The sequence below is a fragment of the Protomyctophum bolini genome (assembly GCF_963924005.1).
Source record: "Protomyctophum bolini genome assembly, chromosome: 11".
Lineage (NCBI taxonomy): Eukaryota > Metazoa > Chordata > Actinopteri > Myctophiformes > Myctophidae > Protomyctophum > Protomyctophum bolini.
Window position 1 is genome coordinate 868547 of NC_137872.1, and position 26651 is coordinate 895197.

At 45.2% G+C, this 26651-nt stretch overlaps 1 protein-coding gene across 4 annotated transcripts; it reads left to right on the forward strand.

The window, feature by feature from the left end:
- Positions 1 to 2: 2 nt before the first annotated feature.
- On the forward strand, positions 3 to 26651 carry znf598 (zinc finger protein 598). 4 transcript variants are annotated; one of them, XR_013964943.1, is made up of 14 exons: positions 3 to 277; positions 1551 to 1663; positions 2575 to 2704; positions 6089 to 6300; positions 6822 to 7045; positions 8371 to 8482; positions 9222 to 9478; positions 13334 to 13631; positions 14560 to 14754; positions 17648 to 18744; positions 18917 to 19094; positions 21096 to 21240; positions 24039 to 25458; positions 25526 to 26651. XR_013964943.1 is itself a non-coding variant. In XM_080776830.1 (13 exons), exons 1-13 carry the CDS (start codon positions 101 to 103, stop codon positions 24408 to 24410), a joined length of 3510 nt encoding a protein of 1169 aa, XP_080632956.1. In that variant the 5' UTR covers positions 3 to 100; the 3' UTR covers positions 24411 to 26651. The 4 variants fall into 4 exon arrangements, 3 of the variants coding, with proteins under 3 accessions (XP_080632956.1, XP_080632958.1, XP_080632957.1); XM_080776830.1 differs by having other exon boundaries at positions 24039 to 26651; XM_080776832.1 differs by having other exon boundaries at positions 9222 to 9418; positions 24039 to 26651.

Here is a 26651-nt window from a genome sequence, read left to right on the forward strand (position 1 = left end):
CTGAGAGAGAGAGAGAGAGAGAGAGAGAGAGATAGCCCAATCTGAGACCCAATTAACTAAAGGAATTTGTGCCTTTCTTTTTTATTAAAAATTAAACGCCATGGATTCATCATCTGCCAAGGGGGAGCCCGAGGGGAACTGCGTCCTGTGCTGCATGGAACTGGACATATTCGCCCTGGGGAAGTGCGACCACCCGGTCTGCTATCGCTGCTCCACCAAGATGAGGGTGCTCTGCGAGCAGAAGTACTGCGCCGTGTGCCGGGAGGAGCTGGACAAGGTGCGGCCTCTCCCTGGAACTCTAGTCCGGGGCTGCGGGGGGAACTAGGCCGCATGCCGACCGGACTGGCCGCGTTTAAGTTAAAAAACAAATCCCCCCCATCTGTAAAGTAATATGAATAAACTGTGTAACATCCAGAGCAACCCCGTGACTCCTGGGGGTTGGAGTTGGTTTTTAGGGGGATATTAAACCTTTAGCAAACAGAAAACCCACCAACATTACATTAGCCACTATTAGCAGCCAGAGCCGGTGTTAGCGCAGGGTAGATAACCAGAGCCACGCTAGCATGTTGTCACTTTGATTCACTAGTAACTATACCATTGTCAGCATTCAGTGACCTGCAGGCATAGATTTGGTCTAAATGTTAAGGTTTTATTCCTGAAGGCACCGAGCATGCTAAAGTAACCAGCTATCATCAGTTGTTTACTATAGGGTTATGTAACCTGTAATAAGGCTGTGTATTAGCAGCGTGTTCCTTACAGTGTGTGAACTAGCTTGTTCCATAGAGCGGAACCACCCTATAATAAATGAGTCAAATGACCGTGCTGTCAAGTGGCCTTTTGACCACACCGGGTCATTCAAGGAACACATCATGCTGGATTGTCTGTCAAGACTGTCATCATATTAGATTAAGCTTGATTGAGAATTTGTAAGGTATCATTCGATTTAATACTTGACTGTATACTTAAAATATCCATAACCATATGATTATTTGACTGAAGATAATACTGTCATGGTTCTGTATATTTATTATTTATAAAACCACAACAGCATTCATAACATCCACAAGATCACCACACTTAAAGTGTCTAGAGTTGTGTCAATAGGATGTGTGAAACGGTTGTACAGTTCTGACAGAGAGAAATAAGCCAACTCACCTGCAAAAACAAGCCGAATCTTGATAGAAATAAGCCAAATCACACCCGTGTGAAGTGAGGGGCGCTAATATCTTAAAGTTTAACTCGTATTGATTAGGTGATGCGATCTGATGTAAAACAAACAGTGCAAACGCAAACATTAAACGCCATTAACAATAAAGAGACAATATGACGTAAATGACACTCCCCCTGGTCTCCAAACCTATGTGGAATTATAGTATATGAAATGTTGGCTTGTTAGATTTTCAAAACTAGTCCAAAAAAACACAACCCACGAAAGGAAAAAAATATATATGGCTTTATAATCCTAAAGTTGCAACCCTGGTAGTGATTTCTTGCTGTCGTTTCCAGGTGGTGTTTGTGAACCAACTGAATGCCTTCTCTCCTGTTTACAGGTGGTGTTTGTGAATCAACTGAATGCCTTCTCTTCGCTGCCTTACCAGCAGTTCCAGTGTGAGAAGTCACACGACATCTACTTTGGTGATGCCAACATCTATGCCAAGTTCAGGTAATGCTCAGGACCATGTCAATAATAATAATAAGGACCATGTCATTGTACTTCATACATCTTTATGTTAAATGGCGTGTGGCGCACACACACACACACACACACACACACACACACACACACACACACAGAAAAGTCTAAACATATCCAGCTAAAATAGAATCCTCCCCACTGCTTTCTTCTTGGAATAAAAGTGTTGACTGTTCTGTGTTACTGCGTTTGTGTTACTGAGTTTGTGTTACTGCGTTTGCACGTGCACAATGCATTTGCATACACAAGACATTAACGCAAATGGCACTACATGGTGGGAGGATATCCTTTATTGCTTAAGTTCCACAATTTACTCGTGCAATAAGTGCACGTGTGTGCAGATGTCAGATCAGTGTATCTTTCCTGTATCTCTCCCACTGCGCTATTTAGAAACGCAGAGATGCCACAGACTTCTCGTATGCATGGTTTCCAACGGTGCTTTATATCAAGGACAGCCTTTGGCTGAGAAATGCATGTCAAATTTCTTATAATTCCTAAATTCAATTTGGACCTGTCGCCTGAGTTTCAAATTTGTAGCAGCCAAAAGATAATCTCGAGGGCTGCAGTAATAAGAAACATTATACAGAAATAATTATAAAGAAAAAAGCCGGGTCTTATTAGGAGTATGTGGACATTTAACCCATTTTGGGGCGGGAACCCCTTTTGGTGTTTGGTGCACTATGTTATGCTTTAGCTATTTTTTGAAAAATCAAAGAACGACTGACATAGAAACATAGCTTTTTCAGAAAACTGTCAGGATGTAGAAGAGATCTTTAGAATCTGATCTCAGGTCAGAATGGATGAAGTTGTTCTGGTCTGTGCCTACATTACGTCTGCAGGAGGCTGCTGTTATAATAATAATAATAATAATACGTCTGCAGGAGGCTGCTGTTACCAGAGTGCCCCCACTGTCCAGAGCCCAAGGTCTTCTCCAAGTTTGAGGAGCTTGAACACCATATGAGGAAGCAGCATGAGCTCTTCTGCTGCAAGCTCTGCACCAAACACCTCAAGGTAACTCACTCCCAATCTTCCGCCGTAGTCTGAAAACCCACCTCTAAAGGCCCATTCATAGTCTGGATTTCCGGTGGTGAGGTGACCACCGCTCCGGTGGTGAGGTGACCACCGCTCCGGTGGTGAGCTGACCACCGGAGCTGAAATAACGTTGAGCCGTGTGGTGAGTAAAAACAGAGAGAAGGGCTGGAGCGGTGGCGGTTTGCTCTTCACCGCGGCTCAGTGACGTCATGTTGTAGTTTGGTGGTCACCTCAGTGACGTCATGTTGTAGTTCGGTGGTCACCTCACCACCGAAAATCCAGACTATGTATGAGCCTTTACTCCACCATGGCCCGTAGCACTTGCCCTAGCCTAGCCCCTTAGATAGCATTTTATGTCGACTTACTGTAGATAGTATTTTAGACAGACTTATAGCTCGTTACGTAGACGGCACTAGAATTGCATGTTATGCAGTCATAGCACTTTATAGTACACTACATATGTATATTGTATAATATCTAATATTGTATAGTATGTATAGTTGACATAGATACTCCACTGTTACGTTCTTAGTTTATACATGATTCATGATAACTACTTTTTGTATATGTGATGTATGACATGCTTTTGTTTCTGCTTAATGTAAGTCGCTCTGGATCAAGAGCGTCTGCTAAATGCCTGAATTGTAATTGTAAATTGTAGGTACAGCCACTCGGTGTACTGCAGTTATTGTTTACGTCGACTTAAAACTACGACGACAAATGTTCGTTGACTAGCTTTTTTTCCACTGACTAAAACGAAATAAAAACTAAGCCATGATGACTAAATGGCTAAATATACTGTCGATTTTGTCAACAAATGAAAACTAGACTAAAATGTTAGGAGGGGACTAGTGGACAAGAGATCCAGTATGAGTCATTTTACACTTCTACAAGCTCAGCTGTGAGGTTGTAGGTCGGCTATTTTCAGCAAGTGTAAAAACGGTCATCATGACGGCATCAATGCCCGCCAAAACACATTTTAGTCGACTAAATCACCTGTAGATTTAGTCTAAACTAAAACTAGACTAAACAAGAAAATATAGCCCTGAGACTCTTGGCCACCAGACTTGGGCAATGTAATGGTATTTTGGTATACCAGGTGTTGTAAAGTACTGAACCCTCGTCTGGTTTGACAGACAGGTAGTGTGTGCAGGCTGGGTGGTGTGTGGTTCTGACAGACTGGTAGTGTGTGGTTCTGACAGACTGGTAGTGTGTGGTTCTGACAGACGGGTAGTGTGTGGTTCTGACAGACTGGTAGTGTGTGCTGGCTGGGTGGTGTGTGGTTCTGACAGACAGGTAGTGTGTGCAGGCTGGGTGGTGTGTGGTTCTGACAGACAGGTAGTGTGTGCAGGCTGGGTGGTGTGTGGTTCTGACAGACTGGTAGTGTGTGCTGGGCCGGCTGGGTGGTGTGTGGTTCTGACAGACGGGTAGTGTGTGCAGGCTGGGTGGTGTGTGGTTCTGACAGACTGGTAGTGTGTGCTGGGCCGGCTGGGTGGTGTGTGGTTCTGACAGACAGGTAGTGTGTGCAGGCTGGGTGGTGTGTGGTTCTGACAGACAGGTAGTGTGTGGTTCTGGGTGGTGTGTGATAATCCGGTTGAAGTATACCTCATGGTACGGCGACTGCGGCGGCGGGCCCGGGAGAACAATAACGCGACACGAGACAGTATCACGCTAAAGGTTCACAACGTTTATTACACAAACAGGAACATATTATAGTGTTGGATCATAATGACGTGACCACAAGACATCAGACATAATAACCTGCCTAAACTGCAGCAAGGCTGACCTTGCTGTCACCGAGACGTCTCTCGTAGCCTAACTATTAAACCATTCTGACCTGAGATCAGATTCATACGAGGTTTCCACTGGACACACACTGGTCTGATTAACCCATTCTGACCTGAGATCAGATTCTAAAAATGTCAGTCGTTCTTCGATTTTTCAAAAATAGCAGACCTACAAGCTCGTAGCGCGCCACTCGGTGGCGCGCTATGAGCTTGTAGATCTGCTATTTTTCAATAGCTAAAGCATAACATGATGCTAACACTGAAATGGGTTCCCGTTCAGAATGGGTTAAAGTATGCCACAGTTCAGGCAGTACACAATACATATCAAGTACACTGTGTCTCACATACTGTACAAGTAGTACACAGCCATGGGCGATCAGATTATAACACCAGGGCATTTAGAAATCTCGAAGATATGATCCTACCGTCACTCCTATTAATCTGACATGATGTACTGTATTGTTGTTGTAGTGCAGAGCATGCACAGTTTCAGCTGAGAAAGATGCCTACTGCAGGCAGAGGGTGTCACGGCAGGGGACAGTACAGTACAGTACAGTACAGTACAGTAGAGGGTGTCACGGCCACTGCATTTTGAGCTTAAGCCTGATTTACGATGTTGTGCGACAGTTTCGCTTGCCCAAAAATACGGATTTCAGTCCTGAGGATTTCATAGGGGTCATTCAGTTAATGAGATCAGTGCAGATTTGCAAAAAATAATTTTCAGTCTAAGGAAAGGAAAGGTACTATGTTTACCCAGGGTAACTGGACTAAGGAAAGTTACTATGTTTACCCAGGGTAACTGGACTAAGCTCAAGAACTTGTTTACAGCCAGGCCCTGCTCATAGAACATTTCATGGTAGGGGTTCAATGGCAATGGTCCGGGGATACGAATTAGCGACCTTCCGATATCAAGACCGCTCCGCAAACCGTTCGGCCACCACTGCCTTGGGATTTTCTTTTGCTTTAAGCCCTGAGAACAGCCATTTTAGGCTAATTCATTAGAGACTTGCGACACTGTCCTACAACAGTGTGAGTAATAATTAATTAGTTTCAATGATAAAAGGGAACCAGACGGTCAACACCGGCAAAGCTGTGTGCATTATTTGTGTCAAAGTCAAACCATTCACAAATGAACCTGTTTAGCAGCTAATGATAGACTGCTGCAAAAGTGAAACCATCACAATGCAAGTTGCTAACATATACAGTATAAATTTACACCCAGTTACCCTGGGTAAACATGGTACCTTTCCTTTCCTTAGTCCAGTTACCCTGGGTAAACATAGTACCTTTCCTTAGTCCAGTTACCCTGGGTAAACATAGTACCTTTCCTTAGTCCAGTTACCCTGGGTAAACATAGTACCTTTCCTTTCCTTAGTCCAGTTACCCTGGGTAAACATAGTACCTTTCCTTTCCTTAGTCCAGTTACCCTGGGTAAACATAGTACCTTTCCTTTCCTTAGTCCAGTTATCCTGGGTAAACAATAAAACATAGTACCTTTCCTTTCCTTTGCAAATCTAAAAACCAGTCTTGACAGCCTATAGTCTAACCATGGCCCCTCCCCTTCCTCCTCCCACAGATCTTCGTGCACGAACGCAAGTGGTACAACCGGAAGGACCTGGCACGCCACCGCACGCACGGCGACCCGGACGACACCAGCCACCGCGGACACCCGCTCTGCAAGTTCTGCGACGACCGCTACCTGGACAACGACGAGCTGCTCAAGCACCTCCGGAGGGACCACTACTTCTGTCACTTCTGTGACGCTGACGGCGCTCAGGAATACTACTGGTTCGTACAGCTGTTTGGCACACCCTCTAATACTACTACAGGAATACTACTGGTTCGTACAGCTGTTTGGCACACCCTCTAATACTACAGGAAGTCCCTGCGACATACTAGCGTCATGTCCAGGAGGTGTACTTGTACATCAAGCTGCCACACGCTACAGAAACAGGAGATAGGCTCCTGCCCCTATGGGCCTCATGGCTCGGCAAGGCTACTTACTTTACTACTGGTTTGTACAGCTGTTTCGCACACCCTCTCGCATGCTGTTTCTCACAAACCACCACAAACTGACTGAATTAATTGGCTTTAGCTCAGTTTTTCCTTCTCTTATTCAATCAGTCAGTGATTTGCACTCAAGGCCTCCCACTATCCATTCACACAGTAGCTTCAACACTCGCGCACAAATACCCATGGAGTTCCCGTCTCCCGCTGCGACATGCGCAGGCTCACTTCAACACCCTACACTGGCTGGCACTCCATATTAATCAGTTGTATGTGTTTTTTTGTGTGTGTGATTTTAACAGTGACTACCAGTACCTGAGTGAGCACTTCCGAGAGAGACACTACCTCTGTGAGGAGGGCCGCTGTGCCACGGAACAGTTCACGCACGCCTTCCGCACGGAGATAGACTTCAAGGCCCACAAGGCTCAGGTGCACAGCAAGAACCGGGCCGAGGCCCGTCAGAACCGACACATCGACCTGCAGTTCACCTACGCTCCCCGGCAGCAGCAGCTGAGGAGGAACGAAGGTAAACCTCAAAGAGCCCAACAGATGAAGACCATTGATTGATTGAAATATTTATTAAAGGACCACTTCACCACTTTTCAACCTATCTTCATATTATAGGTCCTCACTAATAATCATGAAAAAAGGCGCAATTATTTTCTACTCGGTCTGTGTCTCATAGGAGGGCTGTTGGCAGAAACTGTCTTCCAGTGACATCATCGATGGGGAATCCAAGCTAATAGAAACTGCAGGCTTTCTAGTCCTGAAAAGTTGCAATGCGAAAATGGAAGCCATCGTTCTCACGATAATGAAAATCTAAACATTTTTGTAAACAAATCTTGTTTAAAAAATAATCTGCCTAATGATGATGTCACTGGAAGACGGTTTCTGAACTGCCCACAGTCCTCCTCTGAGACACAGACGGAGTGGAAAAAAAGTCGTGCCATTTTATCATGATTATTAATGAGGACCTATTATATGAAGATAGGTTGAAAAGTGGTGAAGTGGTCCTTTAACAGTTTGCAGAATTACAGTAACATTTCAAGCACAAACTCAATACAAAGACTGTTAACTGTGAGTGGACGACCCAATTAAGCATTACACTTGTTTACAACACGGTCCACCTTGTTCAATTCATCAAAAATGATACAACTACTGACTGTGCATGGATTCAAGTTCTCAAGTCCCACAACTGATTTCAGTCATTTGGTTTCCATAGAAGACAGCCAGCGTGTCTTCTGTGAACACCGCAAATAGCAGATCTACAAGCTCACAACACGTTGCAGTGCCACATGTTGTGAGCTTGTAGATTGGCTACTTTCGGTCATTAGTCATTTTATATGAAGTATTTGAAGTGATCAAACTAGCAATAGAATACAAGTTTAGGAGCATCATGCAGAAACATGAATGGTCTCGGAAATGTCGTGATTTCTTCAGCTGGCCTAAAACATCATTACATTTTCACTCTTGACATTTTATTTAGCTTTATTCTGTGTTAGAGGTCATAGTCTGTGTCTGTGTGTCCCAGGGGGGCAGTCAGACAGATATTTTGTGAAGCCACTAAAGGAAATCGGGATTTCCTGAAAGTTCATATAATGGCCTGTTGTGGCGCTGTCATTGGGCCCAAAAAAAACCATAGCCCCATAGAAGTCCATGTATTTGGGCCAAACTTCACCTAGACTGTATTACCTTAATAAACATGGTCATGAATACTTTCTGCTTCCAGTCACTAGTTTAAAGTCTCATTTCTCATGTCATAATATTCTTTTTGGAAAATTATGGTCCCATTTATAAAAAGAATGACCATAAAGTCGCGTATGTTCTACGCTTTGTCCATATTATTTACAGTCTATGGTGTGTCCTCAGCTATGGTGGTGACGGGGGAGGACTATGAGGAGAGAAGAGGAGGAAGAGCCCAGAGGGCTCAGGGCGGACAGCAGAAGAGCTGGAGGTACACCAGGTGAGTCTGACTTTGATGTGTAGGACTAGTGTTGTAGTACTTCAATAGGGATTTTAATTTACTCGGTCTCGGTCTGCCTGGCTCTTCCAGACAGCTCTCTTGTTAAGTAGAGTGTAGTTGATGCCATGCCTGCTCTGCTCTCGCACTGTTTTCTGTACCAAATTAAAAAGAAACACCTTCCATTGGTCTCGGTCTAGCCTCAGACTCGCAGGCACAGGAAATGAATCCCAATGCATCTTTCCCCTCATAGACATTTAAAAAAGTATTTATTTAAAGACCTTTTAAGCGTCGTACGAAGCCAACTCTTGTCGTGACAAATCATGACAACACACACAATATTTTGGACCAAACAAATAATTACAAAGAAAAAAGTGTTGTAACCTGACGTTTTTTTCTACTTTCTAATTCTTTGTTTGGCCTGAAAAATTGTGTTTTGTTGTCATGATTTGTCACGACAAGAGTTGTCTTTGTCCGCGGCGTATACACGTCTTTAAATAAATACTTTCTGAAAAGTCTATGAGGGGAAAATGAACGGGGATTTATTTTCCGGGTCTCTCGAGGGGGCGGGACTGGAACGCTCTATAGGATTGTTCGCGTTAGTCTATTTTCCGGCTGTGTCTTACTGTGTGTGTGTGTGTTTGTGTGTTTGTGTGTTTGTGTGTTTGTGTGTGTGTGTGTGTGTGTGTGCGTGTGTGGTGTGTGTGTGTGTGTGTGTGTGTGTGTGTGTGTGCGTACACAGGGAGGAGGAGGACAGGGACGTGGCGGCCGCCATGCGGGCCTCCATGGCGGTACGGCGCATGGAGGAGCGCGGCGCCATGCAGGACAGGGGCGGAGCCAAACACCGCAAGGAGGAACGCCACGAGAGGCTGGAGCGGCCCGACCGCGACCGGGCCGAGTCGGAGGAGTCCAGACACAGAACTGGACCAGAACCTCCAGGTAGGGACCGGGCCCAGTCGGAGGAGGAGTCCAGACACAGAACTGGACCAGAACCTCCAGGTAGACCCCAAACAAAGGACCGTTCTTCAAGCCTTTTGAAACGTGCCGACTATTTAATCCGCTTTATTACTATTATTACTGTGAAGTTGCCGAACGGTCAAGGCTCCAAGAACAGTCAGTATTGCAGTTTAAGGGTTTTTATTTTCCCCTAAAACTCCTCCACCAAAGTCCAGTACAGATTCAACAGTGCAAAAACAGGAAAATGGCAATAATACTGAAAAATGAATGAAAGACTTGAGCAAACATTATAGAACAAAAGCCAACTGTACCCTGATCACACAAGGCCCTGTATAGCTCTCCCTCAGGGATGTTACCCGTGTTAAAGCCCACCACTAACTCACTAGCCTGTCCCTGCAGCCTCCATTAAATAGGAGTGGATCCTACCACAGGACACGGAATCAATTAACAACATTTCTTCTCGATAAATACTTTCAATATAAATACTTCCATAAATAACACCTTGAAGAAAAGTAACCTACACATTCTTAATTATGTGTTACAATTAAACAAGCATGAAACTCAATGACAATTATAAGACAGCATAAGAAACACCCCTCTCCTGCATAGCACCTGGGGCCCTTCCTCATCAAGGGAAATGCCACCAGCAGTGCAGGAGAGACAAATAACCAATCGGTGATCATTTCAATTCCACCACACCATTTAAAAAGAATACTGGAGAACTCGGGTCGCCGACTCTTCTTCATCTTTGCCGAGATTTCTTCCCCTTTCGCCGACTCTTCGTCACTTTCCGGTCCGAGTTCTGTCTGAGAACTCGGACGGACTTCTCAAGACAAGTCGGCAAACCGTGGAGAATATTCGGCAGAATCTGAAGAAGAGTCGTCGCGCGGCGAATCTTCTTCACATTCTGCCGAATATTCTCCACGTTTCGGGGAGAATATTCGGGGTTTTCTGCAGCTGCAAGTTTCTGAATGTTAGCTAATGTGCTAACGATGCTAAAGCAACACAACCAAAACATACGCTAACACTGAGGAGCTAAAGTAAACAAACAGACGCTAACACTGCTGAGGAGCTAAAGTAAACGTGACGTTGTTGTGATACTGTATAAAACAGTGCAGTGGCAGATAAATGTAATGTAAATGTCTAGCCTACTACAACAGTACAGAATAGGCTAACTAACGAGATGCAAATATGCAAAATTATATAGCCCGCAGCCTCGAATGCAATTGATCATCACTTGGTATGCTAAGTCGAGTGATCTACCACACAGAGTTCATGTTGTTGTTGTAGTTCTGTTGTAGGCTAGTTCTGAAAATGCAAATGATCAATCACTGTTCTAATAGACCTACTCTACTTCCTGACTGAATTACATCTGAATAGCAACGATGATGATGATGATGGCTACACATATTTGTTCTAATAGACCTACTCTACTTCCTGACTGAATTACATCTGAATAGCAACGATGATGATGATGATGGCTACACATATTTGTTCTAATAGACAGACCTCTCTATAAACGCCAACCCCAAAACGTTCTAAGCGCATAACCAACGGGACGTCCATACAACGTCCATACGACGTCAAACAGACCTCTCTGTAAAGTGTAAACCCAACCCCAAAACGTACGTCCAGGTCGACGTCCCAGCCAGACGTCCATACGACGTCCGTACAACGTCGTCGAGACGACCTGACAGTCAAACTCAGGAGACGACATGCAGACTCAGTCCGTTGCAAAAAAGACGTCCATGTGACGTCCATACAACGTTGACAGGACCTGCTGCATTGGGATAGCTAAACGGAAACGCTTTCCCGTTCATTCTCTACGGTAGTGTGCTGAACCACTAACGGACGTAATTACATTTCTAACGTAACTAACGAGATGCAAATATGCAAAATTATATAGCCCGCAGACCTACTCTACTTCCTGACTGAATTACATCTGAATAGCAACGATGATGATGATGATGGCTACACATATTTGTTCTAATAGACCTACTCTACTTCCTGACTGAATTACATCTGAATTCATTACATTTGACCGTACATTTGACTCTTGTGTTATATTCTTGTGAAATATTCTGATGTGACTGTGAAGTATTCTGATAAGATATGCAGACATAGAGAATAATAGTTTTTACTATTTACATCAATATAATTTAGAATAATCAATTGTTGATCATCATCATTGTTGCCAAATATGCCAAATATGTCATTAGCAGTAGCCATCATCATCAAATCAGACATCACTACTCTACTTCCTGACTGAATTACATCTGAATAGCAACGCTAACAATGATGATGCCTTTATGTCTTCCGTCGTTCAGCCACTAGATGGTGTATTGGGTCAAAAGTTGGGACCAATATGCTCCGCTGTCAGTTTACAAGTTGTCAATGCAGAGAGCAGACGTTTCGATCCTTGTGATCACCACAGGATCATTGCTTGTGATTTATGCTTTCCTTTTCTGGCCGAACGAGGCGATCATGTTTGGACATCTATGGACAGCTATTTTGGACAGCTATTTTTCGTGGCACATTATGTTTCATCACAACAACGTGACATTCGTCACGTTTACTTTAGCTCCTCAGTGTTAGCGTCTAAGCATTAACATTTCAATGGCCGAGGGTCGTTAGAGTCTATTGTTCCGTGTTGTTGTTATCGCACGTCTAATGGTTAGACGGTTAGACATGTGACAACGCAACAATAGGAAGCCTGCAGCCCAGTAGGATTTTGACAGAAAGTAACACTAACTTAGTGTTAGGCTACTTTCTGACAAATCAGGCGGCACACCTGGACATATCAAAACACTGGGCTAGCTATTCATTGAAAAATGCGAGGCCCTGTGCTTTATAATTTGTTAATCCACAACTATACAAAAATCATCACATTTCTATCTAGGACAAAGAGCAAAAATTGCTCTTTTGCAATGTGAAAGAAATGCCACCGAATTCTTAATTATTTTCCTTCTCTATATGGGCACACTTGTGAAAGCTGAATGCTTTTGCATGCTATTATTGATCTGCTGTCTGATCAGCGTGCATGATCATTAGTCAGTAGCTAGATGCGCGCTCCAGTGCCGAGATTTCTTCCCGTTTCGGCGACTCTTCGTCACTTTCCGTCCGAGTTCTCAGACAGAACTCGGACCGGAAAGTGACGAAGAGTCGGCGAAAGGGGAAGAAATCTCGGCAGAATCTGAAGAAGAGTCGTCGCGCGGCGAATCTTCTTCACATTCTGCCGAATATTCTCCACGGTTTGCCGACTTGTCTTGAGAAGTCGGCAAAAAGGGTAAATCCGCCGAGTGTTCTTGTTACCTTTAAAAATAGTCTTTGCATGTTATAGAAAGCAATTTGTGTCTTTGTATATTGGGCACGGGTTGCCCTGTGACAATTACTATTACTATTGGTAGTTATTTATCTGAGCTGCTGAAACCCTATGCTCCGACACGGACGCTCAGGTCCTCTGACCAGCTTCTCCTGGTGGTGCCTAAAACCAGGCTGAAGCTCAGAGGTTACCGAGCCTTTGCAGTGGCAGCTCCCAAGCTCTGGAATGAGCTGCCTCTGCACACAAGACAAGCCCCCACCCTCCAGGTGTTTAAGTCACGCCTCAAGACTTACCTTTATTCCTTGGCTTTTCCAAGCACAGTATGAGATGTTTCGATGTTTAATGTGACACTGTGCATGTTGTTTGTGGTTGTTTTTGTGGTTTTTAAATGAAGTTGTGTTTTTTAATGTTTTACTGTAAAGCACTTTGGTACAACGTTGTTGTTTTAAAATGTGCTATATAAATAAAGATGGTATGGTATGGTATGGTATGGTACATGATTCCTTGTGTGTGTGTGTGTGTGTGTGTGTGTGTGTGTGTGTGTGTGTGTGTGTGTGTGTGTCTCATGTTGACAGTGAGGACCATGAGGTGTAACAATCCGCTGGACGAAGACCGTGACTTCCCGGCGTTGGGGGGGAAAGCGGCGGCCCCGCCCCCGATCAGGACCGTCGTGCGGACCATGAAGGACAGTGACCCGCGGGACCAGGAGGACGACTTCCCAGCCCTGGGAGGAGGAAGGAAGGCTGCCCCGCCCCCCGCCACGACAACCAGGACGACCATGAAGACCATGATGGACGGCTGCAGTCCACGGGACCAAGAAGACGACTTCCCAGCTCTGGGAGGAAGGAAAGCGCTCCCAAGCGGTCCCACAAGGTTAGAATAGTTTTGGGGGTTTTTTCATTATAGTTTAGTTTTAGTTAGTTTTTTACATATTTTTTTCTAATTCAGTTAGTTTTACTTAGTTTTTTAGAGCGGGTTTGCTAGTTTTTAGAGCGGGTTTGCTAGTTTTTAGAGCGGGTTTGCTAGTTTTAATTTAGTTTAAATTTTGGTTGAAAATGCTTAGTTTTAGTTTAGTTATAGTTTAGTTTTTGTTTTTTTCGTACGTAAAACTTGTTGGAGAAATGAGGAAATCGAATGAATTTAAAAGGATTATATTATAAATATCCGAAAGGCATATAAATATTGATAAAAACTAAAACTAAGGGATTTTGTCTATAATTTCAGTTCGTTTTAGTTCGTTTTGAGGACACACAATACAGTTTCAGTTTAGTTATCGTTTTTTAATTTATTTTTAGTTAATTTATTTTTATTAGTTTCTAGTTTTCGTTTTTTAGTTGGTTTTAGTTAGGGTAGTGCGGAACCGTTGCGGCTTGAGAATCCACCATTCCTGAATAAAGTGCCTGGTGCTGGGAGTCTGGTGCAACGCACAGGGCCTGACCTGGTGAGAGCAGGAGTGGACCTGGTGAGACGTAGGAGGGGCCCGGACAGGTGTCAACCCACAGAGCCTAGTCCTTCCATGTGCCAGAATGGTACCTCCCAGTCCCGGCAGAGTAGTTCAGGAGGAATGGATTGTGTGGCCCTGGTTTTTCCCTAATGGGACTTATCGAGGGTAGCTACTGGGACGTAAGTCGGGACTTGATCACTCCCGGCTGGGTCACCTGAGTGAGGGGTATGATGTTGAGAGACCCGAAACCCCGATGACCTTGGGATACATCACTGAGGATACGTCCCAGGCGCATCCATTTATGTATGTATTTTGTTATTATAGTTAACTATTATAACCTTGGCCCCCCATTCCCAGGACCGCCGTGAGGACCATGAAGGATCCAACGGAGAAGGAAGACGACTTCCCGGCTCTGGGAGGAAGGAAAGCGGTCCAGCCCATGGTCCAGAACATGGTCCAGCCCAGGGCGCTGAGGACCATGAAGGACCCGATGGACAAGGAGGACGACTTTCCAGCTTTGGGAGGAAAATCCGCCCCACCCATGATGCCTAGGTACACAGCTTAGCATGCAGGTCATACACAGTTACACACACACACACACACACACACACACACACACACACACACACACAAACATGGCTTCTCTGCACAATCTGTAGCTATGGGATAACTGGACTAAGGAAAGGTACTATGTTTACCCAGGGTAACTGGACTAAGGAAAGGAAAGGTACTACTGTATGTTTACCCAGGGTAACTGGACTAAAGGAAAGGAAAGGCACTATGTTTACCCAGGGTAACTGGACTAAAGGAAAGGAAAGGTACTATGTTTACCCAGGGTAACTGGACTAAGGAAAGGAAAGGTACTATGTTTACCCAGGGTAACTGGACTAAAGGAAAGGAAAGGTACTATGTTTACCCAGGGTAACTGGACTAAGGAAAGGAAAGGTACTATGTTTACCCAGGGTAACTGGACTAAGGAAAGGTACTATGTTTACCCAGGGTAACTGGACTAAGGAAAGGAAAGGTACCATGTTTACCCAGGGTAACTGGACTAAAGGAAAGGAAAGGTACTATGTTTACCCAGGGTAACTGGACTAAGGTAAGGAAAGGTACTAGGTTTACCCAGGGTAAACTGGACTAAGCTCAATAACTTGTTTACAGCCAGGCCCTGCTCATAGAACATTTCATGGTAGAGGAGGTTCAATGCCTTGTCCAAGGGCACTTCAGCGGTGGTAATTTTTTTAACGTGCCGGTCCGGGGATACGAACTAGCGACCTTCCGATATCAAGACCGCTCGGCAAACCGTTCGGCCACCGCTGCCCCATAAGGCATAGATACAGCTTAGCAGTCGCATACACAGTTACACACACAAACATGGCTTCTCTGCCACAATCTGTAGCTATGGGTTGGAAGTTACTGGTTATGCAGTTTGTAAACGGAAGTAAAGAAGTGCTAAAGTGAGCTTAGAAACAAGGGTCTACTTCTGTAGAGACACTCATACATAATGTACTGTACATACTGTACATACATAATGTACAGATCTACCCTGTTCTGGATCAGTGGACCCTTTCGGTGCCACTCCGTAAAAATATATTTTTGTCCAAAAGCAAAAATGTATACAAAGTTTACCAAAATGTATGGAAGGTAAATGTTTTCTCTCTGTAAAACAGTGTGCGTTACTAGGGTATATATATGGGTATATATATCGCCAGGTACCTGGCGATGCGATTACATATCGATTCACGAGTGTCAAGATTTGATTAATCCCGATTAATTGGGCTACATTACGATTCGATTTAATCCTGATTAATCACTCACTGTTAATCACTCAGTCACTGTGTGACTAATAAACAAAGTGCTTTCTAATGATTATGAATATATATATTATTTCACAGTGCTTTGCTTCTGGGGGGGGGTCCATAGAAGAAAATATTTTCAGATGGGGGGGGTCCGTGGTCAAATGCAGAACAGCAATAAACAGATTAATCGAACACTCAGGCCAGCTCCTCCCCATCAAACTCTTAGAAACATTAAGCAGCTTTCTTTAAAAAGAATGAGTTTGTACAAGCATGACATACAGTAAGATGTCATGTCATAGAAATACATGGGCAGGATTTGGGTTGAGGTCAGCAGCACTCTGTCAAATTGTCTTTATTCTTTGTTAGGACAAAAAGGGTGCTTTTCTTTGTTTCCTTATTCAGGGGAAATCATAGATTTCAGTTACTGAAGTGTCATTAAGGAAGCTTTGGGTCAGTTCTTGAGACTATATGTTGCACTTTTCTGTTTGTTTGCACACAAGTGTATGGCAACATTTTGGATTCTATGATGTTGAGGGGACACGGGAACTCGATACAACTCACAACGTGTACAAGATATTGCCCACTGACATCCAGAGATGCAGTCAAGACAACCATCCCGATCCCGAACACACGGACAGCTGCCCATGCACTCAGAAAAGGCGACTAGAATTACGAAGTCCATCGGCACTTTTATTGCAAAGGATTTACGTTCACATTGGGTCGTGGGGAGCGACGGATTCCGGGCCATGTTAGCACTTTGGAGCCACACTACATCGTCCCATCTGGGCCACATTTCACAGGCGGTCGATGGTGTGAGTTTTATCGAGTTCTCGTGTCCCCTCGACCTCATACAATCCAAAATGTTCCCTTTCTGTCATCTTTTTTCTCTTCCCCTCCGCGTTGGTAACTCGTTCTGTTTTGGTTGTTGAAAGCGAAAGCGTGTGCGAGCGCTGTGTGCGTCACTCTAAACGGTCCGGTACGACGCCGCAGCGCAGTCGCAGATTAGTTCCGTCCTTTTGCCTCCGATCGATTTTTGACATTTGTGCATCGATGAATTATCGCCCATGACGGCATCGCGACAATCGGTTTTTTTCCCCACCACTATGTGCGTACATTGTTTGTGAATAATGTGTTTTGTCCCCTGCAGTCTGAAGCCCGGTCCAACAGAATAATAATGTGTTTTGTCCCCTCCAGTCTGAAGCCCGGTCCACCCATAATAATAATGTGTTTTGTCCCCTCCAGTCTGAAGCCCGGTCCACCCATAATAATAATGTGTTTTGTCCCCTCCAGTCTGAAGCCCGGTCCACCCATAATAATAATGTGTTTTGTCCCCTCCAGTCTGAAGCCCGGTCCACCCATAATAATAATGTGTTTTGTCCCCTCCAGTCTGAAGCCCGGTCCACCCATAATAATAATGTGTTTTGTCCCCTCCAGTCTGAAGCCCGGTCCACCCATAATAATAATGTGTTTTGTCCCCTCCAGTCTGAAGCCCGGTCCACCCATAATAATAATGTGTTTTGTCCCCTCCAGTCTGAAGCCCGGTCCACCCATAATAATAATAATAATAATAATGTGTTCTGTCCCCTCCAGTCTGAAGCCCGGTCCACCCATAATGATAATAATGTGTTTTACTTTTATCCCTCCAGTCTGAAGCCCGGTCCACCCACCAAGGCCCCCCAGGGACCCCTGAAGGAGGACGACTTCCCCAGCCTGTCGTCCTCCGTCCTCTCCAGCCCCATGACCCCGGCGTACTCCTCCCAGCCCCGGAACGCCTCGTCCTTCCAGGAGGAGGACTTCCCCGCCCTCGTCTCCAAGATCCGGACGCTGAAGCCGTCGGTGAGCAACCGCTCGGCCTGGTCGGCGCACGCCGCCGCCGCCTCGGCCAAGCCCGCCACCCCCCCCTCCTCCTCCTCCTCCTCCTCCGGCCGTAGCGGTCAGGTGCCCCCTTCTTCTTCTTCTGCCCCCTCGTTGCCCCCCGCCGTGTCCTCGGTGCCCCAGCCCCTCTCCTCGGCCACGTCCTCCATGGCGTCGCGGAGGAAAAAGAAAGGGGCGGAGAACGCCAAGCCGGCTCCGCCCTCCTCGGAGGACAACGAGAGCGGCGGGCTGACGCAGCAGGAGTTCCGGGCGGTGCCCACCATGTTGGACATCTCCTCCCTGCTCACCACTAAAGGAGGCGCTCAGCCCTCCAAGACCTCCAACCCCTCCTCCAAGACCTCCAACGGTCAACCCTCCTCCACCAAGACCTCCAGCCCCTCCAGCCTGAACCTCGGTCAACCCTCCTCCACGAAGACCTCCAACCCCTCCTCGACTAAGACCTCCAACCCCTCCAGCCCCAACCTCGCAGCGGCCAAAGCCAGCAAAAAGAAGAGTCAACAACAACAGCAGCAGCAGCAGCAGCCGAAGACGGCAGCGACGGCCGCCGCGCCGAGGGCGCAGAAGGAGAACGTTCCAGAAAAGGCCAGCAAAGCCCCCCCGCCCCCCTCCTCCATGAAGGACAGCGATCCATGGGACCAAGAAGAAGACGACTTCCCAGCTCTGGGAGGAAGGAAAGCTGCCCCGGTGTCCCAGGGAGGAGGAGGAGGCGTGAGTGAAATAACCAACGGCTTCTCAGAGAAAGCGTCTCCGCCGGGTTACGGTACCAAGAAGACCGCTAAGGTGCCGGTCCGGAGCCCCGATCCAAGCCCACCTCCAGAAGACGAGGAGGAGGACTTCCCTGCCCTCATTTCTAAAAAACCTCCACCAGGTACGAACGAACACACGCAGGTGGAACAGAAAAATAATTCGCCGCTTCACCTCCCAATGTATGAATGAATGAACTGTTGTAAAGCGCTTTGAGCACTTGGAAAAGCGCTATAAAAATGCAATTCATTATCATTATTATTATATGTGCCGTGTGTGTGTCTGTGTCCCTCCAGGCTTGGGCTTCAAGAGCTCTTTTCCTCTAAAGGCCTCGTCTCCTGCCGTGGGCTCCACCACCACCACCATGCCCCCGCCACCGCCCCCCGGCCTGGGGAGCACGCCCAGCAGTAAGCCCCCTCCCGGCTTCACCGGCATCCCCCTCAACAGCAACGTGATCGAGCCCGTGGTGAACAGGTGAGCGGAGCAGCAGTGTGCACTGTGCACACCATAGACTGTAAAAAATATGGACAAAGCGTTCCGCGGGTCTAGCATGAACGTAAAATGAAGCCTGTCAGTCCTCGCAATGGAAGTCGCCATCTTTCTAGATCCGTTTTGGCCCAGCTCAGGCCAGCTGGCCCATTGGCTGGCCCAGACAACGAGGCGGGACTTCCCCCTTCTTCTTCGTTGGTTTTTATTTTGACTCGAGTGGGTGGGGGATCCCGTTCATAGACTGTAACGGTAGCCACGCCCCTCAGAACATGCGCAACTTTATGGTCATTTTTTTTATAAATGGGACCATAATTTTCCAAAAAGAATATTATGACATTAGAAATGAGACTTTAAACTAGTGACTGGAAGCAGAAAGTATTCATGACCATGTTTATTAAGGTAATACAGTCTAGGTGAAGTTGGGCCCAAATGCATGGACTTCTATGGGGCTATGGGTTTTTCTGGGTCCAGTGACAGCGCCACAACAGGCCATTATATGAACTTTCATTTCCTTAGTGGCTTCACAAAATATCTGTCTGACTGCCCCCCTGGTGCACACACACACGCCATTTTGGAAAGAACTTCCACGTCATACCAACGCCCACACGGGTTGTGCAAGGACACGCTGTGATTGACAGCCTAAACCTAACCTTAACCTCAGTAAAACTATACCTAACCTTAACCTCAGTAAAACTATACCTAACCTTAACCTCAGTAAAACTATACCTAACCTTAACCTCAGTAAAACTAAACCTAACCTTAACCTCAGTAAAACTAAACCTAACCTTAACCTCAGTAAAACTAAACCTAACCTTAACAAATTTAGTTCTATTGTAGTTTGTTGATTACTTTTGATGTAGTATTGATCTTATTCGTTTCATTTTTTTGAGGTATCAAACAATGTCTCCCTGTCATCTGGGGACCCCCCTATGGGAGTCCAAACCCACAGGTTAAGAAACACTGCTCTAGTATAGCGCCACCCTGTGGCAGGTATATATCCAGTTGGGTGTGTGTGTGGAGCAACATAATACATTACATAGTGACCGCTAGAAAGAAGGAAAACTATTCTAATCATCGTTTCTCATTTTTTACCACAGATCGTATTACTTTAATAATTGTATGTCCTATTCCCACACTAACCTGTGTGTGCGTTGCCCCAGTACCCCCCAGGTGGTCCACATGTACCTGTGTGTTTATTTGGATCCCCATTAGCTACTACCTTAGTAGCAGCTACTCTTCCTGGGGGTCCACACATAAAATACATTACAATTACATCATATGAAATACATTTTACATAAGACTGTAAGAAAAACAACTAAATATAATAAATATAACATCGCCAACCATGAATACGATGTCAGTTTGAGTAGCCTACCGTTCAGTATGAAAGATTTTAAACAGTGTTCAATGACCGTCATCAAAAGATATTTTTAAAATCTGATTTACTTGTTGCCCGTCTGATTTGTGATGGAAGACTATGTGCAGCGCTTTCATTGCTCTATATATTACTGTGTGTTGCATTGCATTTGTTTTTGAGACGGGAAAACGTAAAAATACTGTACCTTGTGCTGAATGTCTGGTATTGTAGGTGTAAAAAGACCTTGTGCTGAATGTCTGGTATTGTAGGTGTAAAAAGACCTTGTGCTGAATGTCTGGTATTGTAGGTGTAAAAAGACCTTGTGCTGAATGTCTGGTATTGTAGGTGTTAAAAGGCCTTGTGCTGAATGTCTGGTATTGTAGGTTGTGTTCATCAGAGCTGAACTTCAGCCTGCAATACAGGACAGCCGGTAACTTTAGATGCAATAATACCTCTGACAAAAGACAGCAGGGAAATAATATGAAGTCTGTCCTCCATCATCGGTGGCCATCCCAAAGTGGCGTGCATTCTGTTGGCGTTTGTTCTTTTTGTAACAGCACAGAGCAATACGTGCAGCTCTGTTTTGGACCAATTGTAATGTAACATGTGTGACTGTGTGTGTTCCCCAGTACCCCCCAGGTGGTGCACGTGTACCTGGTGCCAGAGAACTTCCAGCAGAGGAACATGGAGCTGATCCAGTCCATCAAAGACTACCTCCACAACGACGAGTCCCAGTTCAACCAGTTCAAGAACTTCTCTGGACAATTCCGACAGGTAAGGGGCGGGGCTTCCTGGAGTCACCACCGCTTACACATATTTACAGGGACGTTGTGCACACATAGAATTTACAATGTAGGCATTTAGCAGACGCTCTTGATCCAGAGCGACTTACATTAAGCAAAAGCATGTCATACATCACATATATAAAAAGTAGTTATCATGAATCATGCATAAACTAAGAACGTAACAGTGGAGTATCTATATGTCAACTATTACATACTATACTATATTAGATATTATACAATATACATGTGTACTATAAAGTGCTATGACTACATAAAATGTAGTGGGTACGCGGGTACCGTCCTAAAGTCGTCTCTTCGGTGCTACTGAAAATGTCTGACGAGCCGAAATCATTTCGGCTCTACAGCGCCGAAACAGCGGTAAAATAGGAGTATGAATCGGCCCCAAGCAAGAGGGCAATAAGAACAATGTGCACAATAAGCCATAGAAACATGGGAGATTGAACTTGAGAAGAAGAAGACTGTAATTGTGACCCGGTCCGTTTAAATGGTGGGAGGGCAGGGTTCTTGACCCGGTCAGTTTAAATGGTGGGGGGGCGGGGTTCTTTAAAGACTCGTATGCAGAGTTGGCGGTGTCCAGATTTGAACCCATGACTTTGTTTTTACATACTGAGCAATCCAGACACAATCGGTTGTCTTTGTTAACGGTAAAATCATTCAGTGTTTTTGATGACTATTATGTGTCCCCTGGTTTTGGGGACTACTACAGTGTGTCCGTTGTTCATGTTTTCACGTACAAACTTCTCTTCAACTGGGATTTCAGACAACGGTCCATAGATTGTTGTGTAGAACGTTTCACGCAAATTGCTCAATAATCCAGGCGGGTATAAGAGTTTTTCAAACTGCTCAAAATGGTGGAAAATATGAGGGCAGAGCTTACTGGTCAAAGTGACAGATGTGTTCACCAAACAGTTATGGTTTCATTTTCAAAAAAATTATATAGTGCCCCCCTTTGGCCAATTGGACCAGGTGGTATTAATACATGATTTTATCATGCCATTTATTTTTGTAGTGATTTCCACCATTAAAGGTTTGAATCATAAAACCCCCTACAAAGGTCACTGTGTAAAAACCACAACCTACCTGGTTATACTTCAGAACACTATAGATGGTTTCAACCCAACACAAAGTCACTCAGTCAATAAAGGCAATATTTATATTCCACACACAGAAAGTCAGTTTAAGGTTTTGTGTTGAAAATTAAATGCAGTCCAAACCTTTTGGATTAATAAAGTGACAATTTGTACAGGCTCAGTACAGTACAGGCTCAGTGGCCTTGTGGTTAGAGTGTCCGCCCTGAGACTGGGAGGTCGGGGTTCGATCCCCGGCCGGGTCATACCAAAGACTCTAAATAATGGGACCCAGTGCCTCCCTGCTTGACACTCAGCATCAAGGGTTGGATTGGGGGTGGGAAGTGAGGACGCTGGCGTCGACTGTTCGCCGCTTCACCTCCCAATGTATGAATGAATGAACCATTGTAAAGCGCTTTGAGCACTTGGAAAAGCGCTATAAAAATGCAATTCATTATCAATTCATTACAATATCCCATTACCATTATCCAAATTAATTCCTTATTATAATATTTTTTACATTTTTGGAAAAAATCTTTTGCAATGTGAAATGCCAACTAATTCTTAATCATTTTCCTCTTCATGGGCCAACTTGTGAAAGCTGCTCTCAGATCCTGCATATCTCCGCATGCTGAAAATAGCTGATCTACAAGATCACAACGTGTCGCAGACGCGACGCGTTGTGAGCTTGTAGATCAGCTATTTTCAGCACGCACTTTGTACGACGAAGAATAAATCGGGCATCAGTGCTCTTCCCTCACTGGGAGGGAGATTAATGTCTTTTGTTGGCCGATAATCATGTATGGACACATAGGCTACCTCCTCGATGCAAACATAACAAGCTTTGGAAGCTATTTTTCGTGGCACATTATATGTTTAATCAAACAATAAGTGATCATCATGCAGTTAGATATGCGCGCTGCGCTCCAGTGAAATTGTACAGCTGAGAAAGATGAGTTAATTTGTGTCGGATAAGCTGCGTTCAGACCTGAATATATATTCGCCTCGGTTCGTCCAGTTTGTACCGCGGCAGGTCGCGCTGCGCCCGTTTGTGCAATTCTCGTCTTTGCATTGACTTTGTATGTAATCACGCCGCTCTGACCATCCAAGTCTGAAGGGCTTATTGGTGGGTTTTCGTGAACGATCGTTCTTCGGTGGTCGTGTGCGCGGCGGCTCATCTTGGACAGCTCTCGAACCTTTGGAGATAAATCCTGTTATAATGGAGGCTCAACAGAGGCTGGCGGAGACGGAGGCTCTCCGTAGTGACCGGAGCAATGCTAAAAAGGTAAACGGACGGACGTCACTTTCATATATGGAGTAAACGGTTGTCTACGGACATACAGGAGGTTCCGTTAGCCTAGCTACGTGTATAAACGTAGATGTCACAGAAAAAGTTAAAAAGTCTGCTGAATGAACAACCTGCCCCCCGCCCCCCCATCGCCGAGCCCCCCCCCTCTATAGTATTAAAGGGTACTGGAAAATGGACTTGGACTTGCACTGAACTTTTGTACTATTACATTGCACCAGCACTATTGCACTTGGGTTACTGTACAGTATGGATATTATGTGATGCCAGTGGTGAAGGTGAAGGTGAAGCTCTAAACTGAATTCCGTTGTTTCATGTAAGCAATGACAAATAAAGATCTATGTATCTCAGTCCATTTGAACTTGAACCTCTAACCGCGTCCTTCCTTCTCAGGGTGTGATCTCGGCAGCCCAGTACCATCGTAGCTGTAAGGACCTGCTGGGAGACAACTTCTACCGGATCTTCAATGAGCTGCTGGTTCTCCTCCCAGACACCAACAAACAGCAGGAACTCCTAACGGCCCACGGTGACTCCAAGGCTCTGGAGAAAGGAGGAGGAGGAGGAGGAAAGAAAAACAAGAACAAGAAGAGCGCCTGGCAGACGGCCACGCCCGCGGCCAACGCGGCCGCCGAGCTGGACTGCCAGGTGTGCCCCACCTGCAGACAGGTGCTGTCCCTGAAAGACTTCAACTCCCATAAGACCTTGCACATGGGGCAGAACGAGGAGTTCCCGTCGCTGCAGTCCATCAGCCGCATCATCAGCTAGCCCCGTGCCTGCTTCCTCCGCCCTCTCGTCACTGAACGTTGGCTCTCGCAGGCGAAACCCAGAGGTACCGTTATTACCGCCAGAACAAAGCCCGGCAGCGGCCAGTTGAGACGAGAAAGGAGCCTGTTGCCGAGGCGACCGCGCCAGAGAGGATTTGGGGGGGGGGGCCTGTAGTTCACTAAGAAGGCGACTTAAAGGATGAGCTGTGTTTTTACATTACATTCTGTAGGTTCTGGTGAGGATAGGATTGATCTGCTAAGTGTGAAAGGTTTGACCCTTTTTGGCTACTACAGTTGGAAATACGGGTTGCCACATTATCGACTATTTGCCCCTTATTTTAGCTCGGAATCAATTGTGGACCTTTGCCCCGGCTCATGGCAACCCCAATCAGAAACTGGTGATTTGTTGTTTAAAAAAGAGAGGGGGGAAAAGAAAGACTAATGCTTTACTTGAAGAGTACAACACGATGGTGCTCCTTAAATGCAAGAATAATTGTGTATAATTAATTATTGATTTATATTTTTTAGTTTTTTCTCGTTCCTTTTGTGTGCTTTGCACATTTCCACAATTTTTATTTAAGAAAACAAAATCGATGACAAAAAGAGAAACTCCTGGTTGGTTTTAGTTGAGCATTTTTACATACTGTTTGCTGGCAGAGGTACATAAAGTAAGAGTGTTTTTGGATTCTGGACTGACTGGTTTTCTGATTCGCTGTGTTCCACGAATCTGTCTTCTGATTCGCTGCGTTCCACGAATCTGTCTCGTCACTTCGACAAAACAGATTCAAATCAAATCAAACTTTATTTATATAGCACATTTACATCGACCAAGGTCGAACCAAAGTGCTTCACATTTACAAAGCATATTAATAACATACAGGCAAACAGAAAGAAGGGGATAAAATAAAGCATTATTTCAATATGTAAGAGAGCAACATGTAAAATACAACCGGCAGTCCATGGGAACATCGCACGTGGGCAGATTAAATTAAATTGAATTCAAAGCAGTGAATCAGGCTGGAAACCAGGCTACGTGAAACTGGGGAAGAGTTCTCAATTGGTTCTCTCTCCAGGGAAGAGTTCTCAATGGGTTCTATGAGGTTCTATCTCAATGAGGTTCTCAATGGGTTCTCTCTCCAGATTTCCAATGTTTTATTCCCATAATAGGGTTTTTGATTTATGCACAACATGTGGTGTTAAAGTATGTCATTAATAACACAACAATATCTTATGCACATCCGTCAGGCTCAGAGTGGTGCGCACTGCGTAAGGCAGTGCTCGGAGCGGTGCGCACTGCGTAAGGCAGTGCTCGGAGTGGTGCGCACTGCGTAAGGCAGTGCTCAGAGCGGTGCGCACTGCGTAAGGCAGTGCTCGGAGTGGTGCGCACTGCGTAAGGCAGTGCTCAGAGCGGTGCGCACTGCGTAAGGCAGTGCTCAGAGCGGTGCGCACTGCGTAAGGCAGTGCTCAGAGCGGTGCGCACTGCGTAAGGCAGTGCTCAGAGCGGTGCGCACTGCGTAAGGCAGTGCTCAGAGCGGTGCGCACTGCGTAAGGGAGTGCTCAGAGCGGTGCGCACTGCGTAAGGCAGTGCTCAGAGCGGTGCGCACTGCGTAAGGCAGTGCTCAGAGCGGTGCGCACTGCGTAAGGCAGTGCTCAGAGTATTAAAATAAATGCACATAAACTAAAGTACACAGACCGCACACCTTCGCTCTCTGGCAATATGAACACTTTTATTAGGCTTTTATTCAGGAATCGAGACGCCTGAAGAAGGTCTTTGACCGAAAAACCCTGATTTCACAAGCCTAAAAGATTTTCCAAAATATTGTTACGCTTGTTATGTGCATCTTTTCTTTTTTTTAATTATTATAAATTGGATCTGTGGTTTAAAAAAACAAAAAGTGTTGATTTGTGGGACTTATGATATTGATACATATTGTTCAACAAGATACTAAGCCTTAGTTTACTGTATCCTAAACCCATTGCAAAAAGTACATTGGGATCTGGAATAGCTTTTATAACTAAAATAATTAATCACTTTGAACATCTGTCTCATAATGAATTGGATTCAGATTATTGCCTGATCAATGAAAATATTTAAATGGCTAATGTTTATTATTATAAACCCATGGTTGATTAAGTTGCCCAGGTTGTCATTGAAATATTTTTTTTTGGTTCTTTCTGAAATTGGGAAACATTTATTTTTTGACCTAAAGCAATTAAACGGTTTTCTTGCCTGCTTTCCATA

What these genes read in the sequence shown, in the direction of transcription:
- znf598 (XM_080776830.1), top strand. Translation starts at nt 101, where the DNA reads ATGGATTCATCATCTGCCAAGGGGGAGCCCGAGGGGAACTGCGTCCTG. An exon ending in GCCGGGAGGAGCTGGACAAG is followed by an intron (nt 278 to 1,550) that starts GTGCGGCCTCTC and finishes TCCTGTTTACAG; the next exon opens with GTGGTGTTTGTGAATCAACT. An exon ending in GCCCCACCCATGATGCCTAG is followed by an intron (nt 14,755 to 17,647) that starts GTACACAGCTTA and finishes TTATCCCTCCAG; the next exon opens with TCTGAAGCCCGGTCCACCCA.